At 42.1% G+C, this 20,518-nt stretch overlaps 1 protein-coding gene across 1 annotated transcript in view; it reads left to right on the top strand.

Annotated features, from left to right (window-relative positions):
* dst (dystonin) overlaps window positions 1-20,518 on the top strand; it is a 187,918-nt gene that overhangs the window by 62,487 nt on the left and 104,913 nt on the right. The window contains exons 6-9 of the mRNA XM_038974616.1: window positions 4,129-4,218; window positions 5,748-5,846; window positions 7,492-7,569; window positions 11,261-11,353. Of these exons, the coding sequence (XP_038830544.1) occupies window positions 4,129-4,218; window positions 5,748-5,846; window positions 7,492-7,569; window positions 11,261-11,353 (360 nt within the window). The remainder of the gene's footprint in view (window positions 1-4,128; window positions 4,219-5,747; window positions 5,847-7,491; window positions 7,570-11,260; window positions 11,354-20,518) is intronic.

Below are 20,518 nucleotides of genomic sequence, written 5' to 3'. Positions count from 1 at the left end.
GTGTTGCCATGTTCAGAGTTTGTTAATACCAATTTATTGATGTGATTACGATAAGCTATAGGTCAGGCTCTATTGGTCACATGCATGCGATGCTTACATGTTTCACGTAAAGAGAGCAAGGGTTCAGGGAATAGGGAATGTTTTGGTAACAGAACTTTTCAGTCAGAAACTAAGTAAGAAACTAAACGGCTGTAATGATGTTACAGCTTCAGCACGGACGACGCAATAAATACTTGCTGTGCTGTGGTGCCTTTTCCCTGCATTAGGGCGGAGAGCGAGACAACGTACGTCAGTCACACTGGCACTCGCTGTCATTTATTTTAACACAGTGTGACCATTAGGCTCCTTTTTGAGTCATTTGTGTGCCTTAATTATTTAATCAAACAGTGTGCTTAAAGCATCAGACAAGCTCAGTACATATGTAGTTGATTTTATTCAAACACATAGCGTGTGTCTGTCTATACGTGGAAAATAAGGTTAAACATTTAGAACAATCGATTGGTCGAAAGAACAGGACTACTCTCGGTCAGACAATATTTTTTGGGGTCGGGGACAGCCCTACACTGAACAAACAAATAAACACAACATGCAACAATTTAAAAGATTTTACTGAGTTACCGTTCATATAAGGACATCAGTCAATTTAAATAAATGCATTAGGCTCTAATCTATGCATTTCACATGACTGGGAATCAGTGGCGGTCGAGAATTTTGAGTAATCAAGGTGACAGACAGTGGCACATTCAATACCGCCTTGCACACTCTTGCCTGGATCTAGCTAATATGCGGTGTAATCATTAGTCCAACAGTTACAAATGTGAATTTCTATTGGACAGATTCAGGTATGTTTATCCCCGTTTCGTTCCTTTTGTTTCTGTTTAAGAAACGTTTTTCTACAGGATTGGCGGAATGAATACACCCCTGATAACACGCAAACACAGTTCACTTTCACAACAGCCAGATAAAAACAGCATGATCACTTTGCTCGTTGTATATTTCATTCCTTATCGCAACTATCTACGTGCTCTCCTCCTCTCACCTTTTCCCTTCGCTTGTGGACTTCATGGCAGAACACATCAGCGGTCTGTGACCAGGTCTGTGACCAGGTGAAAAAACCTTTCCAAGCCAAACCTTCATATCATAACCACTAACTGCTACAAACAGCCAGCCTACGTCATTGTCACCATATTAGCTAACATCATAGTCAACATAGCTACTAGAACTAATGCGTTTGTAAACCCGCTAAATCATACAGTACAGTGTACAGTCAGAAAGCAGTTTAGCAGTTACACCGGTGGGCCCCAGTGGCAATAAATGAATAAAACCAAAAGCTTACCTTGACTTGGAAGAGTTCCAGTGTTGGATAGCCATTGCCAGCTAGCTAACATAGCATCCCTCTCTGTTTGAGCCTGGTGTTTGAGTAGGCTAAACTAGCTAGCTGCATTCACTAGCTAAGTGATAGTAAATAAAAATACATCCAATGGTTTCCTTACCTGAACTTCAGCTGTAGCTGTAATTTTCGACTCCCTCTCTCTCCCTCTCTCTCTCTAGCTCTCTCTCTCTCTCTCTACCGCTCTCTCTCTCTCTTCTCCTTAATTTCGTAATACATTAATTTGTTCAACACTGTTCAACTATTGTCTTTCTCTCTCTTAGTCAACTGCTCACCACACTTTATGCATTGCAGTGCTAGATAGCTGTAGCTTATGCTTTCAGTGCTTTCTGATCTTTTGATTGGGTGGACAACATCAGTTCATGCTGCAAGAGCTCTGATAGGCTGGAGGATGTCCTCCAGAAGTTGTCATAATTACTGTGTAAGTCTATGGAAGGAGGTGAGAACCGTGAGCCTCCTAGGTTTTGTATTGAAGTCAATGTACCCAGAGGAGGACAGAAACTAACTGTCCTCCGACTACACCATGGTGCTACCCGACAGAGTGCTGTTGAGGCTAATGTAGACCTTCATTGCAAAACAGTGCGTTTTAATCAATTATTTGGTGACGTGATTATATTTAGTATAGTTTTATCTAAAAAGGATAACTTTTTAATGTTTCACTATTTTTATTTTTATTAAATTCCCCTTAGAAGCTTCCACTGCTGGGAATACAGATACGCATATTTTGGTCACAGTTAGCTTAAAAAAAGGTAGGGGTGTTGATCTCAAAACAAGTCAGAATCTGGTGTGACCACCATTTGCTTCATGCAGCGCGACACATCTTCTTCGCATAGAGTTGATCAGGCTGTTGATTGTGACCTGTGGTGCAGTGGTCTAAGGCACTACATCTTAGTGCTAGAGGCATCACTACAGATCCTGGTTAGATTCCAGGCTGTATCACAACCGGCTGTGATTGGCGGCGCACAATTGGCCCAGCGTCGTCCGGGTTAGGGTTTGGCCGGGGTAGGCTGTCATTGTAAATAAGAATTTGTTCTTAACTGACTTGCCTAGTTAAATAAAAGTACAAATAAATAAATAATAATAATTCCAAAAAATGGAAAAAAAATTGTTGTTCCACTCCTCTTCAGTGGCTGTGTGAAGTTGCTGGATATTGGCAGGAATTGGAACATGCTGTCGTTTAAAATAACAACATTGTGTTCCAAAGTTAAATACAATGATATACAAACAATACAACTGTGCCTCAGTGGAGCTTTTTGGCTTCTTGTCTTTGTCCGGTCTCCTTTTCGTGTAACTATATAACCAACTCAGCACGGTGCTACCATTGCCATTACAAGCCTTTTGTGAAGAAAGACAGACAAGCCCATGTTAGTCAGGTTTTCTGAAACAGGTTATGGATATCTCAAAAGGTCAGCACGTGTTAAAATAAGCACATGGAGAGGTGTGGCTTTTCTTTGATTTTGACAGAGTGGAAGTATATCAGAGGCTCAGATTGAATGGGAAGAGGGAGGGGCAGCTGCTCTGTATGCAGGAAGGATAGTAGTATAATGGTTTTACCCTAACTTTAATCCAGAGCACATTCAAAGGTTGAACGTCTGTACTTTGTCTGTCAAAGATTACTTTGCCATTGTGTTAGCAGTTGATGTTACTCTTCAATAACACAGACTCCTAAGCAAATCAGGGGGAGAAAAATATGTTTATTCAAAGAGGACAAATCATTGATGTGATGCTGAGAAATAGATGTTAATTCTTCCTGTCCTCAGTGATTCTCTCCCCAGAACAAAGTGACAGGATGTAATTTATAACCCCCAACCCTAGCCTGTGGTTGACCAATTAGAATTCCTTGCAGTAAAATTGGGCCAAATAACAAGTATCCTGTTTCAGGCTCAATGTATAGACAATTTGGACCAATGAAAACTTGACACATGTAGCTATGAGTCCAGGACTGAAATTCCTACACAGATTCTAAACAGGTGTTGAACTGAAAAACTATTTCCATTGATTGTTAATTTCCTATTGACCTTTAGTCCTCTGCGTTGTGTATTATCTTAAAATATTGTTACAATTGTATGGGTGACTACTCACTCAGCCTGTATTTGTTAAGCATGTAAAATATACTAATTATATGGTGATAAATCCCAGTCTTTAAAAGTAGAATCAGGAAATAAGGTTGTTTAAGGTAGCCGAATTGTAGTTTCAGTCAGGCAATATACTGTAAATGCTTTGAGATTCAAATCAGACCTGGGTCAAATACATTACGTCAAATACTTTTCACACTCACATACCCTGCTGCTACTCTGTTTATTATCTATCCTGATTGCCTAGTCGCTTTTACCCCAACCCACATGTACATATTGTATTACCTCAATGACCTCAACACCTCGTACCCCTGCACATTGACTCGGTACTGGTACTCCTTGTATATAGCCTCGTTATTGATATTTAATTGTGTTACAATTTTGTGCAAATGTTTCTTATTTTTTAACTCTGCATTGTTGGGAAAGGGCTCGTAAGTAAGCATTTCACTGTAAAGTCTACACCTGTTGTATTTGGCACTTGTGACAAATAATATGTCATTTGATTTGATGGCGCTTGAAACGCTAGGATAGTGGGTTCGATTCCCGGGACCACCCGTACTTAAAATATATGCCCGCGTGACTGTGAGTCCCCTTGGTTAAAAGCGTCTGCCAAATGGCATATATCATATTATTATATTAACTTTCCTTTCCTCTGGCCTTTAGGTCCGGAAGCATGTTAATGACCTGTATGAAGACCTACGAGATGGACATAACCTGATCTCACTGCTGGAGGTCCTGACTGGCCAGTCATTGGTGAGTACTGTGTTGTCATGGTAATGTAGCCTGTGTACATGATGAGCCAGAGGGCATGTGAAATGGAACCCTATTCCAAAGGGAACTACTTTTGACCAGAGCCCAAGTCGGCGCTAATAATCTAAACAAGCATTTCGCTACACCTGCAAAAACATCTGCTAAATATGTGTATGTGACCAACAAAATGTGATTTGATTTGATTTATAGGGAATAGGGTGCCATTTTTCATTGTGCTAGACAGTTTTATTTTGGGAAATGTATCTGCGTTCTTGAAAGAAAAGTTAGAACAGAGATGTACATTATAGGCTATGGTTTGCCTTGCTACTAAACCCCAAGATAACACAATTCATTCCATTGTGTGATTCTGATTAATGTAAAGGGTGTTTTCATATATGAATCTGTACCCTGGAGCAGTATCACGGTGCATTTATTAGAATTACAAAAAAATACAATTTTCTTCACGCAAAACATTTTTATGAATGTTTTCCCTTTACCAGACAGATTATATAACTTTATTGTTTAGAAATCGGGTCCTGGATCCTGAACCTCTTGGGCAAGGACAGGAATTGATTTGGTTTTTACATACACCTAAAGTCCACATATACAGTATATCCTACAGTTAGTGTCGAACAGATATGTGAAAATGCCCCAAGACCATATATGCTTCAAGGCTAGGGAGAAACCAACTGCAATCCCACTGGTCAAAAACTAGTTGAATCAATGTTGTTTCCACGTCATTTCAACCCAAACATTCAATGTGCTGATGTTGAATCAACGTCATCAACGTCAGGGAATGTAGGGTTTTTTCCACCTAACTTTTAGCCTAAATCCAATGACAGGGTGACATTGAATTCACGTTAGTCGATAACTCAACCAAATGTAAATCAAAACTAGACATTGAACTGACGTCTGTGCCCAGTGGGATGCTTGTTTACAACGTTTGTTATGTCATTGTGTTCCAAACAAAACACTGCCTGATAGAAATTATGGATGGGAGAGGTAGACAAGGAATCGTGATCACTTCAGTTTGGATCACTCAAAATGTCATCACAATAGAGCTTGCCTTTCCAACCCTGTTCCTGGAGAACTACACTTTCAGTTGTAACTAACCTGACTCAGCTTATCAACCGGCTAATTGTTAGAATCAGGAGCGCTAGATTAGGGTTGGAACTCTCCAGGAACAGGGATGTAGAAGCCTGCATTAGAGAATATGAAAATTAATCACAATCATTTCTGATGTCATCGTTGTTTGGTGGTGTGCAGCAGCATCTCTGTAACTCATGTGAGGAGAAATGAGGTTCCCTCTAAAATAGGTGAAGCTGATTTTTCTCCTCGAAGTAGTAGTACTCTCTTTTGTTTACATCCTGTTTCCTCTCTACCCTCTTCCTCCTCTCCTCTGTTTCTTCTGTATTGGATTGTTTCCTATTCACTTTATGTCCTCCTTTTTATTTGTCCAACATGTGTCCATGTCTATTTGTCTCTCCCTTGTGTGTTTCTTTCTTGCGCTCACGTTAACTCGGTCTGGTAAGCCAAGGGAGCGTGATTTCCTCAAGACGTTGCGGTTGGTGAGTTCGGCAGAAGCATGTGCGGTTGAGCAGCATGGACATGAGCAGGATGATGATAAGGGGGTAGGTGTGGTTCACCATCCTCCCCCTTGTAACACAACTAATGCAGCGCGTGCCGTGGACATTAATGAGAGTGGAACAACAATCCCACCACGGGCTTTTTACTTCAGTGGACCGTAGTTGGCTAGGTCAAGTTTTCTTTCTCGTAGAGTCTATGATAGAAGTTTGTGCGCAACACTGTGCTCGATGCTGCTGTGTAGACTAGGGAGTAGGCCCACTGTATTGCTTTAGAAATGCTAGCTGACAAGCTGAGATGGATTACATGATGGCAATGCACTCGCCTTATGAGCTAAAGACCCAGGCTCATGTTCAATTTTTCTCAACAACAACAAACTGTGGTATTATACATGCCATAGGAAAGTAAAGAAGAAACACCATGCACTTCAGTCTTGGATAGGATTGCAAGTGCTGGTACAACTCAGTCACATTTGAAACACATAACATTATTATGTGTTTCATAAGAGCTGGGTCTTTAAGTCCAACCTCAATAGCTTTGTGCATCATTGAGTCATACAGTCAAACTGAACGTCAACCTTTATGAACCATTGGACATTTTTCATCAGATAGTGGCTTTCTATTGTATTTAGTGTATACCAAAACCAAGCCACTTGACTGAACGTGCTGAGTTAAATGAGAGTGAGCCGTTGAGGAAAAGGCTTTTGTGGTGAAAGGGATTCCTCCGCCTCTTTTCTTGGCCAGCCAGGAGAGTAATGACTGAAACCAGAGGGCTGTGCTGCAGCTCAATCCCGGGTTGTCAGGGAACTGCCTGGCTTGCGACACAGTTTCCATCTCATTACCTTGAGCTGTAACCTCCCATTGTCCACGGGTGTCTTTCGCAGGAGTTTGGCTCTCTGCTCACAAAATTACACATTTTCAGGTGTTTTACCTCACAGCTAAATTCATCCTAGATGCTTTTTGGATTTGGGAAAGGTCCTCATTGGAATGAGTTTATCACTCAGACACACTGATTTATAGCTTCATGTTTAGCCTTTTGTCATTAGTTATTACTGTAGTTGTGAATGGTGAAATATGTCAGATGATGTGTTCTGTCAGCTCAGTTTGGGAGGACATAATAGATCAATGTATTTTCTATCTAGTAAATACAGTGTGTAGAAATAGCAGTGATTTGTAGCAGGCCAATTCCACAGTAACAGTGACACTGAGACTCAGATTTGTCACTTTAAAATGTGTGTCAAACAAAAACAATGAAGAACTTGAAGAAAAGTGCAAATGCAAAATTTGGTAAGATAATGACTACACTGTTCTTCAATAAAATGTGTTTTTGTAAAATATTCAGTGGAATTTTTTAAAAGTAATCCTTGTGCATAGAGTTGTATGGTTTGTTTAACTTTGCAATCATTGGTTTTAGTTTGACATACATTTTAAAGTGAAAAATCTGAGTTTCAGTGTAACTATGTTACTGTGGAATTGGCCAATGACCGCCCTGGATCCGGATTTGTTGGTTCCCTCCCTTTTGGTTTTTCTCTCTTTCCCTCAGCAGATGAGTGGGTAAGACCCTGGCAGCAGCATGTCCTGTGTCCTCATACTACTAATGGTGTGGTGAGTCCCTGGTCCTTGGAAAGGGAGAGACCACATGGCAACGTCACTAACATGAACCGCTCTTCCCATTCCTCCTCTCTGCCCACAGCCTCGGGAGAAAGGGAGGATGCGGTTCCATAGACTCCAGAATGTACAGATAGCACTGGACTTCTTAAAGAGGCGGCAGGTAAGGACCAATCACATGTGCCGGAATGCTAGAACTTAAAATATGTAAGCTAATTTTCTGTTAACCAATTCATCATGTAAAGCTATTAAAAAAAATACATACTGTATGTCCAGGGAGATAAAGATTGACTTCAAAATTGGACGTCTATCGATGTCCTGAGGATGTCGGGAAATGCTTTATCAACCGGCCACTAGGGGCAACAGTGAGCACTATTACAGTCAAGGAGACTAGTGCCTTGTGGATGGGGATGGGCGTAATCCCATGATGATGTTCAAACCCAGTGGGGGGGGGACACTGTTTTATCCCTATCCCAAACCTTAACCCTTACCTTAACCATTCAGAATGAGTGACTAAACTAAACCCTTACCTTAACCATTCAGAATGAGTGACTAAACTTTATGGTTAAACCCTATCCCAAACCGTAACCCTGAACCATTCAGAATGAGTGACTAAACTCAATGTTTTATAACCTCATCCCAAACCGTAACCCTGAACCATTCAGAATGAGTGACTAAACTCAATGTTTTATAACCTCATCCCAAACCGTAACCCTGAACCATTCAGAATGAGTGACTAAACTCAATGTTTTAACCTCATCCCAAACCGTAACCCTTACCTTAACCATTCAGAATTAGTCACTAAACTAAATGTTTAACCCTACCCAAACCTTAACCCTTACCTTAACCATTCAGAATGAGTGACTAAACTTAAGAAATGGAACGATACAGAGCATTAGGAGCAACCCAGGGTGTCAAAAACACTTTGAAATTTGACGTTTGGATCAACTTCAAAATTTGACACTTGAAGAAACGTGGATAAACATCTAATTCTGCAGTGAGACTGTGAGAACTTGTTGGAACTGTATGTCCACATCAAAACGGTAACACTGCTCATACATGGCAGGGATAGCCAATTTCATTACCTCATAATGGATTCAATATCTCCCTCATCATGACTCACAATAGAGGGCATGCGGAAACCATCTCCCAACGGTGATTACGTCTCTGTTTTCCCCTCCCCCACACCCACCACAGTCAGGAAGTGATAGGGATGGAGAACAGTGTGCAGTGGTCAGCTACGGCCTGCCAGACATCACGTCAGTGAGAGCAACACAAGACCTGAGACAAAGGATTCATAGATCGTTCAGTTATGCCATTGTTTTAATGACACACCAGGCCCCAGTCACACCTCATACATATTCATAAAAAAATGTACAATGACAATGTCACATGCCTTTGTTCTGTCCTGCTGTGGATGTACAGCTAGAATGTATCATAATAAGGGTAGAGGGGCCATAAAAATTGCAATGAACTGTGGGAAGGGATAAGATAAGATTTTACAAATGGCTATGCCCATGTACATTTCCTTTGTTTCCAGTTTGACTATTGCTGAACAACTGAATAAGAATAATTCAGTGCATAATCAAATAAAGTTGTATTTATTTCTGCTTATGACAGGGATTGTCATGCATATCAATGAAAGGCAGTGTTTTAAACATCATGGCTTGTTCAATCAAATTAGGTGGAGAGCCAGCACAGTAGCAGTTTCATACAATCATCTACAATACAAACACTTTGCGTAGGGAATGATGAATGTAGACTATGTTTCAATGTAGGGAACAATATTAAACTGCATTAGTTTATTAGAATGACAACATGACATCACATTCATTGTGTACTAGTACATAAACCACCACACTATAGAGCCCCATTGTGGTGCCTTAGGTGTGGTCTCAAGGCCACAGAATAATAACTAGGATTTATTGGCACCACTTCAGTTGCTATTTGTATTTATTAAGGATCCATGCCAAGGCAGCAGCTATTCTTCCTGGGGCCCAGCAACATTAAGGCAGTTACATACAATTTATATTATTACATGACATTACATTTCATAACACTTTACCAATACATTTAGTGTGTTCCCTCAGGCCACTATCCCATATTCACAATACAACATCCATGTGTAAGTGTGTGTAGAGTGCGTCTCTTATCATGTGTATGTGTGTCTGTACCTGTGTGTGTGTCTCTTCACAGTCCCCGCTGTTCCATAAGGTGAATTTGATCTGATTCTACTGCTTGCATCAGTTACCTGATGTGGAATAGAGTTCCATGTAGTCATGGCTCTATGTAGTACTGTGCGCCTCCCATCGTCTGTTCTGGACTTGGGGATTGTGAAGAGACCTCTAGTGGCATGTCTTGTGGGGTATGTGTAACAGTATAACTTTAAACCGTCCCCTCGCCCCGACACGGGCGCGAACCAGGGACCCTCTGCACACATCAACAACTGACACCCACGAAGCGTCGTTACCCATCGCTCCACAAAAGCCGCGGCCCTTGCAGAGCAAGGTGCAACACTACTTCTAGGTTTCAGAGCAAGTGGCGTAACTGATTGAAACGCTAGTAGCGCGTACCCGCTAACTAGCTAGCCATTTCACATCCGTTACATATGCATGGGTGTCTGAGCTATGTGCTAGTAGTTTAAACAGACAGCTTGTGCATTCAGCATGTCAACACTTCTTACAAATACAAGTATTGATGAAGTCAATCTGTCCTCTACTTTGAGCCATGAGAGATTGACATGCATGTCATTAATGTTAGCTCTCTGTGTACATTTAAGGGCCAGCCTTGCTGCCCTGTTCTTGGCCCGTTGTAATTTTCCTAAGTCCCTCTTTGTGGCACCTGACCACACCACTGAACAGTAGTTCAAGTGCGGCTAAACTAGGGCCTGTAGGACCTGCCTTGTTGATAGTGCTGTTGAGAAGGTAGAGTAGTGTTTTATTATGGACAGACTTCTCCTGATCTTAGCTACTACTGTATCAATATGTTTTGACCATGACAGTTTACACTCCAGGGTTACTAGTCACCTCAACTTGATCAATTTTCACATTATTTATTACAAGGTTTATTTGAGGTTTAGGGTTTAGTGAATGATTTGTCCCAAATACAATGCTTTTAGTTTTTGAAATATTTAGGGCTAACTTATTCCTCGCCACCCATTCTAAAACTAACCTCAGCTCTTTATTAAGTGTTGCAGAGATTTCACTGTAGTAGCTGACGTGTATAGTGTTGAGTCATCAGAGGGTGGTAGCACTCGTCACAGGCCTGGGCAACTCCAGTCCTCGGGGGCCTGATTGGTGTCCCATTTTCCCCCCTTCCTTAGCAAACACAGCTGATTTAAACTAATTGCATTTATAACTGAAGATCATGATTAATTGATTATTGGAGTCTGGTGTGTTTGCTGGGGCTGGGCCAAAAGTGTGACACCAATCAGGCCCCCGAGGACTGGAGTTGCCCAGGCCTGCGACGAGCAGATGGACAGAATCTGTTTTGGGGATTTCCAAGAGGAAAGACATTACCCTCAGAATATTTATGCATCTTTTTTTAAATGAGGATTATAAATGATCTGTTACAGTGAGTACGACACTAATACTGATGAACAAATTCAAATTCTCACTCATGTGTATGTGTACACTGTGTATTACCAGTTGAAGGCGTACAGTATTATTAGGTTTTGGAAATAGAGACATCTTCAGCTGTTTATCAGAGATGTTAACTTTAGCGTGCTAAGAATTAAGGTGCTTTGCAAAACGATATAAAAAAAATCTTATACTGTAGAAGTTGATGTAGACTTGGAATGCGTCACTTGTGTGTATCATGCTTATTACACAGCTGTTTATAACTGTTGTCCTCAGGTCAAGCTGGTTAACATCAGGAATGATGACATCACAGACGGGAATCCCAAATTGACGCTGGGATTGATATGGACCATAATTCTGCACTTTCAGGTCAGATTCATGCTGTGTATTTCATTCTCTGGCTGTGTGAATCACTGTGCTAGTATCCTTTCTCCATTTCTGTTATTTTTTTACTCAGAAAATTAAAATCAGTGGATGTGAATATTCCAGTGTTTTATTATTGTTAATTTGGCTGATGATTAGGATGACATGTCATGCATGGAGCTATGGTTATTGTTTCGACCAAAGTAAGATAGTTGTCGTTTAAGGGGTTCTGGATTGAGGTAGTATGTCTCTCTTAAATCGACAGTAACTTCTAGTATATTGAGGCCAGTGTGATTGAAAAGCTAGCGTGTTGCTTAAACTCGCTACAGCACTGAATTGGGATTAGCTTGCATAACACTGTGTGACATTTAGTGCAGGTTGAACAATCTAAACTGTCAGTTTCTCTTTTTATAGCTGTTGTTTCCCTCTTTGGCCACAAGATGTCAAAACAGTCTTAACAAAGTGTCCTGCCAGTGGTTATTGTAATGTAGGCCTATATCTATGTCTGTTTGTCTGCTGGCTCATACATGCCCCAGTTATTATGGCTGTGAAATGTGGCAGAATAAGAATGATCACTTACTCTGCACGTATTTTATTGATGAATGGTGATTGAAATGTGTCAATATTCATGGTAGTAACGGGTCATTTCCTGAGAGGGATGGTCTCTTTCAAGTTCTGCACTTACAAGTGGAAAAGCTCCCCAAGTGAAGTCACCTGCTGACAATGACAGGTGGATTTGAAAATGGTGCTGCAATGGTGTGATTAGTAACCTTGCTGGACCCTTGAAGACTTGCACTAGCTCCCCAAGCTTAATGGTTATCTGAGCTGAAATGGTGAAATGGTCGTTAGGTCTGTGTACTGTTTATGCTTCTGTGGAGGGAGAGGTTAGAGGAAGTGTCACTTCCTTCAGCCTGGCTATCGCTTAAAGTTAATCCGTTTTCAGTGTCCCTAATTCCAGTGTTTTCACAGGCCCCACACCCTGAGAGCATTTGTGCCCATGTCTGTCTAGTACCACACAGACTGTCTTGCTGCAGCTGTACATTCACATGGAAACAATGGATGCACACTAGGGGGTAGATGGTACCATCAGTAGCAGCACTAGGTGGATCTAGTGTTGCATTTCTGAGGCCTAGTGAAGGACACACTGCTAATTCTCTCTCTCTCTCTCTCTCTCTCTCTCTCTCTCTCTCTCTCTCTCTGTCTCTCTCTGTCTCTCTCTCTCTCTCTCTGTCTCTCTCTCTCTCTCTGTTTCTGTCTCTCTCTCTGTTTCTGTCTCTCTCTCTCTCTCTCTCTCTCTCTCTCTCTCTCTCTCTCTCTCTCTCTCTCTCTCTCTCTCTCTCTCTCTCTCTCTCTCACTGACTATCTCCCTCTCTAGCTCTCTCTCTCTCTCTGTCTCTTTCCCTCTCTCCCTCTCTCTCTCTCTCTTGATCTTTCTCTCTCTCTCTCTGTGTCTCTCTCTATCTTTCTCTGTCTCTGTCGCCCGCCCGCCCGCCCTCCCTCTCTCTCTCTCTCTCTCTCTCTCTCTCTCTCTCTCTCTCTCTCTCTCTCTCTCTCTCTCTCTCTCTGTCTCTGTCTCTGTCTGTCTCTCTCTCTCTCTCTCTCTCTCTCTCTCTCTCTCTCTCTCTCTCTCTCTCTCTCTCTGTCTCTTTCTCTTTCTCTGTCTCTGTCTCTGTCTCTTTCTCTGTCTCTTTCTCTGTCTCTCTCTCTAGCTCTCTCTCTCTCTAGCTCTCTCTCTCTCTTTCTCTCTCCCTCTCTGTCTCTCTCTCTCTCTCTCTCTCTCTCTCTCGCTCTCTCTCTCTCTCTCTGTCTGTCTCTGTCACTTTCTCTCTCTCTCCCTCTCTCGCTCTATGTCTCTCTCTCTGTCTCTCTCTCTGTCTCTCTCAGGCCCCTGCTATGGATTATTAATATATCTGGCACAGTCAGCCTGCAGGCTGTTCTCCACTGGGTTACAGTATGGGAAAGGAATGTTAGCAGCAGCTAGCCTTATGACTCCCTAACTTAGAACCACACCATGGTAGAAAGACAAGAAGCAGCATGCACTTGTATGCACTTACTGTACAGTAAGCTGTTTAGCTGCATTAGTTCATACACTCCACTACATATTTATTTGGACAGTGAAGCTAAAACTTTTAATTTGGCTCGTAACTCCAGCACGTAACTCAAATGTCACCTTATATTTGAGGATATTTTCATACGTATATGTTTTACAGTTTACAAATAATGCACAAATAATTGTTTTTGTTGTGTTACGGATTATTTTGCGCCCAATAGAAATGAATGGTAAATCATGTATTGTGTCATTTTGGAGTCACTTGTATTGTAAATAAGAATAGAATATGTTTCTGAGATGCACAAAGATCATGCCCCCAAAATATGCTAACCTCTCAGCATTACCAATAACAGGGGAGGCTAGCAATTTTTTGGGGGGTATGATATTTATGCCTCTAACTTTCTCACTCATCATGAGTTACAAAACCAATTAACTAGCCTGCTAATATTGTTTGACTCGCTAAGTCTAGGGGTCTTAGGCCTAGTTAACTGGTCTGTTACCTGATTTGATGTGTGCATAAATGTGAGAAGTAAGCCTATGCAACCTGATGTTGAATGTACATTTTCCCAGGAGACAGCCACTTTACCTTAGGGACAGCTCCTTCTTGACCTCTTGGTCGCCCAGTCAAAGGCGAATATTATTTGTTCAGATGGTGACGAAACATAAACATGTACGAAAAGGAAAAATACCAAAGCCATGCCCAAACTGAAGACTCATAACCAAACGAAAGGCCTCGTAGTCACCAAAGAAAACCAGTAGCTTCACGGCCTTTCCAGCTGGGACTCTCACTGACTTTCACCTTGATTGGCTGCACCTGATGTGCTTATCAACCAGGCTCAGCACTTGGACAAGGTTGCTGCCGCCCCCTGGAGGATGGAGTGTGGAAGTGGTAGTGAGCTGTAGTGTGATGTCTAAACTACCTTCCCTATTCTCTAACATTATCCACTCTTCATTCATGATTATCCGTAATCATGGTAGCATCCACATTAATGTAGAAGTGTTGAGAAAAATATTATATTCTTATTTACAATAAAAGTGACTCCAAAATGACACAATGCACTATTTACCATTCATTTCTATTGGGCACAACGTAATCCGAAACACAACCAAAACAAACTCAAAGAAAAGGTGACATTATTTACTGTCGCCTCATATATAACGTTTTATTTCATATCCAAAATGCTGGAGTATAGAGCCAAAGTTTTAGCTTCACTGGCCAATTAAATACACAGGGGAGTGTATTTTTCCATAAGTGTACAATACCAATTCAACAGACAGAGAGCAGTGTTGTAGTGTCTAGTTGCATTCCTCAACATCTCTCCTGTCTCTCCTCTGTTGCCTAGACACCCCAGCCTCCATGAGGTCTGGTAAAAACAAAAAGAGACTGAATATTTTGAAAGTGAATCGTTTGAAGTTCTTGTTGCAGAACGACAAATATGGCAATAATGAAATAATTTTCTAATGCTTGGAATCATAAAACATGCTGACGGGTAGCTAGGGGGATGTGTGTCTACACCTGCCCCTGTCACTCTTACGCGTGCCGCTAGCTAGTGATTGTGGACCTGTAGATTCTTGATTTTTCAGGGTTGCATGGCAGTTGGAAAACATGTTGATCAGTTCTGTATGGGGTTAAAACCTAGCTGTCAGAAAAGCAGTGTGACATAGTGATGGACCCAACCCTGTTTTGATGCTACCTGACTCTCTCAGAAAGGTGTTGGAAGGAGCAAGTTGCCATTACCAATAGTAGGATGATCCAGCCATTCGGTCATTATCGCCCAATGGCATTGTGTTAATTCTCTGATATATTTCCTTTTAAGAATGTCATATGTCATTCGTACATCACTTGCTATGGTATGAGACTGTAGCTATTGCAGTTATACAAAAGCATTCCAGACTGTTTTGTTGAGAATTGCTTTACAAAGGCAGCCCCCAGGTGTGTTTCATAATGTATACATTGAAGTCCCTGATGTGTTCCCTACAATGGGAAGCATATTGCATATCCACCCTTGGGACAAGGCATTGAAAGCCTGGTGCATTGTCTTCCACTCAGTCAGTCTCATGTGGAAATCAATAGCTGCAGTGAGACCGGAATACACTGCAGAGACGATGCAGTGAGTATTCAGGTCTCACTTCATTGTCTCGGCAGTGTATGCAGGTCTCAATGCATCGTCTCGGCAGTGTATTCAGGTCTCACTTCCTTGTCTCGGCAGTATATTCAGGTCTCACTGCATCTTCACGGCAGTGTATTCAAGTCTCACTTCATCGTCTTGGCAGTGTATTCAGGTCTCACTGCATCGTCACGACAGTGTATTCAGGTCTCACTTCCTTGTCTCGGCAGTGTATTCAGGTCTCACTGCATCGTCTCGGCAGTGTATTCAGGTCTCACTGCATCGTCTCGGCAGTGTATTCAGGTCTCACTGCATCGTCTCGGCAGTGTATTCAGGTCTCACTGCATCGTCTCGGCAGTGTATTCAGGTCTCACTTCCTTGTCTCGGCAGTGTATTCAGGTCTCACTGCATCGTCTCAGCAGTGAAGATGCAGTGAGACCTGAATACACTGCCGAGACGATGCAGTGAGACCTGAATACACTGCCGAGACGATGCAGTGAGACCTGAATACACTGCCGAGACGATGCAGTGAGACCTGAATATACTGCCGTGACGATGCATCATCATATTGTTGCTCTTTGGTCTCTACAGTGTCGTCTGACTGACATTCAAGGTCTCCAAGGGTTACGAAAACAAATCTCACTGACAGAAACCAATCTATGGAGGCTTTGGACTTGTTTCACCAGGGGACATAATACATGTGATAGGATGGAGTCTGCCATAATGTAATGAACACATCTCTCTCTCTTCCGTCCTTCCATCCTTCCACCCTTCTCTACCCTTTGTCATCTGAAGATCCAACAAGAGATTAAAGACAGCCATTTGCTGGAAGCACTAACATCCTGTTAGATGGGTGAATAAAAAGGATGAAAGGATAAAGTAGGATGACATTGCAAAACAAACATCTGAGATGAGTCAGTGAAATACATGTCTGTATTTTAAGACTTTATTCAATGCTGGAAGACTGTAATTATATTTTCCACATTGGTTTGCACGGAATGAGAAATTACAGTATGCCAAAACTCAGATATTATTTAAACACCACAGGAATTAATATATATATATATATACTGAACAAAAATATAAACGCAACGAGCAACAATTTCAAAGATTTTACTGAGTTACAGTTCATATAAGGAAATCAGTCAATTTAAATAAATTCATTAGGCCCTAATCTATGGATTTCACATGACTGGGAATACAGATATGCATCTGTTGGTCACAGATACCTTAAACAAAATGGGCCTCACTATGGGCATCAGGATCTGGTCACGGTATTTCTGTGCATTCAAATTGCCATCGTTAAAATGCAATTGTGTTCGTTGTCCGTAGCTTATGCCTGCCCATACCATAACCCCACCGCCACCATGGGGCACTCTGTTCACAACGTTGACATCAGCAAACCACTCGCCCACACGACGCCATACACGTGGTCTGCGGTTGTGAGGCCAGTTGGACGTACTGCCAAATTCTCTAAAAGGACATTGGAGGTGGCTTATTGTAGAGAAATTAACATTAAATTCTCTGAAAACAGCTCTGGTGGACATTCTTTCAGTCTGCATACCAATCGCACGCTCCCTTTAATCTGTGACATTGTGTTGTGTGAAAAAATTTCACATTTTATAGTGGTCTTTTATTGTCCCCAGCACAAGGTGAACCTGTGTAATGATCATGCTGTTTAATCAGCTTCTTGATATGCCACACCTGTCAGGTGGATGGATTATCTTGGCGAAGGATAAATGCTCACTAACAGAGATGTAAACAAATTTGTGCACGACATTTGAAGGAAATAAGCTTTTTGTGGCTATGGAACATTACTGGGATCTTTTATTTCAGCTCAGGAAACATGGGACCAACACTTGTTGCGTTGTTGCGTTCATATTTTGTTCAGTTTATATATACATTAACATAGAAAGCAGATTTTCCATGAAAGTAAAGATAGGCTGCTCTTGTGTTATGGTTCATGAAGTAGTTTTGCTTTTGTGCAGTATACTGTGTATTTTGAATGTACTGTAGCCAGCCAGGTATACAGTATTTAAACTGCAGGACCTAGTTGTGGAACCTTCATGGGAGATGTCACTGCCATCAGAATAGTGTCAGAGCCAGGTGGGACACTTCTTTTTAGTTGTACTATGCAAAGAAATTATGTCTACTATTTCAATAATCGCTCTTCCTGAGGTCTTGCCAATTTAACTATCTGTCCCAAATTGTGTTGAATATATTAAACAAAAATCACAAGCTTTATATGCTTTTCATGGACAGTACATTCTACACAATTCACATATACAATTACATATAATCTAATCATTATGTGTGTTCCATAGGTCGTATAGTGTACACAAGTCACTTCCTGTGCTAAGTGTATTCTGTATTTGCCCTCAGTTGAACTGGGGTGGCAATGGTCTGGCTGGATAATAGTGTTTGTTTAAACCATTGGACTCAAGCCCCACTTCTGGCTTTGTGATTGTATACAGTCTGATTAATAGACAAAGTGGTAGGGCTTTGTTAGTTGCCAGTTTTGTTGACCCATGCTGTCCTGTTATTTTAAAAGCCCCTATTTAAAAGCCCCTAGATTCTCTCTGCTTGGTACTGCCTATCAGGGAAGGTCAACTTGCAGAGCAAAGTTTTCCCATATGGTGTAATCAGTGGCCATTAGCCGGCAGAGCAGACACCCGACAGCCAGTTGATCTTGTCCTGCTGCTCTCCCTCGCTGCCCCCGTCAGACAGGCAGCCCTGTTATAAACAGCCACATTTGACGAAATTCAGTTTAGTTTCCATTAGTTTTCAAAATCGAATTTACTAGTTTTTATTTAAAGTTATATAAAAACATTTCAATTTGTTTTTTATATGATTTAGTTTCAGTTTTAGTGTTAGGGACAGAAAGTAGCCTATGCGTGGGAGGCAAGGAGCCATGTCACTTCTTGCAACTGTGGGGCAGTAATGCATAAGGCGGTAGTTTTCAAAGTCGGGGTCACGACCATAGTGGGAAATTGCAGTGAAAGCACACCCAGAGGGGGCTGTGTTTACACTTCAGATGAGGAGGACACCCTGAAACAGGAAGCAGGGCTGTTTGTCTGTCTGTCAGCTGTGAGGTAGAATCATTTAGGACGTGGCAGTGCCTCTACCTCTCCGGTGGTGCGTTTATGTGTTTGTGTTGGATTAGCCGGGCAAAGGAAATGTTTCAGAGACTTAGAGGATTCCTAAGAGCAGAGCAGTTGAGAGGAGAGCAGTGACAGAGAGAGGAGTGACGGAAGAGATGAGTGACGGAAGGAAGTGCCTGGGACATCTCAGCTGTGTTCTTCTGGGAGTCTGCGACAGGCAGACAGGCAGGCATAAGGACAGACCCATCTCTGTGTGAAGGGGAGGGGTGTTTGGGTCTGTTGCCAGGCTGCCTGCCATCACCTCCTCTCCGCCCCCTTGGAGGAGAACTATGGCTGCCTCTCAGTGGAATAACAGAGCTCTAGATCAAGTTAAGTTCACTAGCGGAATCCCGGCGTGAAAACTACAGTTAGAAGGAACTAAACACAGTTTATAGAAAGGGAATGCATGTCTGACAGTCATGGGCAACGTGTGTGGCTGTGTGAGGGGCCCCAAGGAGGAATGTTATGTGGACCACACCAAAGCTCCGCTCAGCCCCGAGTCCAAAGAGCTACGCGGCCGGCGCTACTTTCAGAGGAAGAAGAAGAGGAAATTGGGGGAGTTTCAGCGGCCGGAATCCCTCCAGAGCAGAGGGGGAGAGAGCGTCCAGAGTAAGGAGGATATCCCCAGGAGGTTAGAGCTCCAGCATGAAGCAGACATGGGCATCAGGGAGAGCCAGGTTGGGATGGAGGGAGCACCAGAAGGGGAGACACCCAGACCCAGGCTGGGAAGTATCAGCAAAAGGCTGTATGTTGGGGAGGTCCCCAAAGTTCCTCTTGGGAATAAGTTAGCATCGCAATCGGGAAAAATTTCAGCACACCAGACAGACCAAGAGGCAATTCTCCATGGCATCACCAAGACCTCCAGGAGTATCGCTCCTAAGGACAGCCTGCTGGAAAAGAAGCTGTCACATAAGCAGTTGACGCGGGCAGTGACATTCGGCGCCATGGAGCATATGCTCCAAACCCTGAGAGGAGACAATGACAGATCAGAGAACCTAGAAGAGCTCCCCGAAATCATATGGAGCACTCAAGTTCACAAGAGGAGGAGGGTCCACACCTGCTCTGGAAGATGGTCCCTCTCTCCAGAATATCTGGAGTCTCTCCAAGTGTCTGCCAAGTGTACATCCGCCCAGCAAGAGGTAAACCAAGTGCAGCCAATATGTGTGGACCAAAATGTCATGTGCTAGCGTATCAGTAGCCAGCTATTGTAACAATGGCTGTAACTATGAGGTCTGGACCTCAGTAATGTTTTCAAATTTGAAAAACATTTAAATACTGTATATATTTTGTATCTGTTACGGGTCAGCATGTACAGTTGAAGTCGGAAGTTTACATACACTTAGGTTGGAGTCATTAAAACTCGTTTTTCAACCACTCCACACATTTATTGTTAACAAACTATAGTTTTGGCAAGTCAGTTAGGACATCTACTTTGTGCATAACACAAGTAATTTTTCCAACAATTGTTTACAGACAGATTATTTCACTTATAATTAATTGTATCACAATTCCAGTGGGTCAGAAGTTTACATCACTAAGTTGACTGTGCCTTTAAACAGCTTGGAATATTCCAGAAAATTATGTCATGACTTTAGAAGCTTCTGATAGGCTAATTGACATAATTTGAGTCAATTGGAGGTGTGTGTACCTGTGGATGTATTTCAAGGCCTACCTTCAAACTCAGTGCCTCTTTGCTTGACATCATGGGAAAATCATAAGAAATCAGACAAGTCCTCAGAAAAAAAATTGTAGACCTCCACAAGTCTGGTTAATTTCCAAATGGTTGAAGGTACCACGTTCATCTGTACAAACAATAGTACACAAGTATAAATACCATAGGACCACGCAGCCATCATACCGCTCAGGAAGGAGA

Source organism: Salvelinus namaycush, chromosome 35 (genome assembly GCF_016432855.1).
Source record: "Salvelinus namaycush isolate Seneca chromosome 35, SaNama_1.0, whole genome shotgun sequence".
NCBI lineage: Eukaryota > Metazoa > Chordata > Actinopteri > Salmoniformes > Salmonidae > Salvelinus > Salvelinus namaycush.
This window is presented reverse-complemented; position numbering and strand designations above follow the sequence as displayed.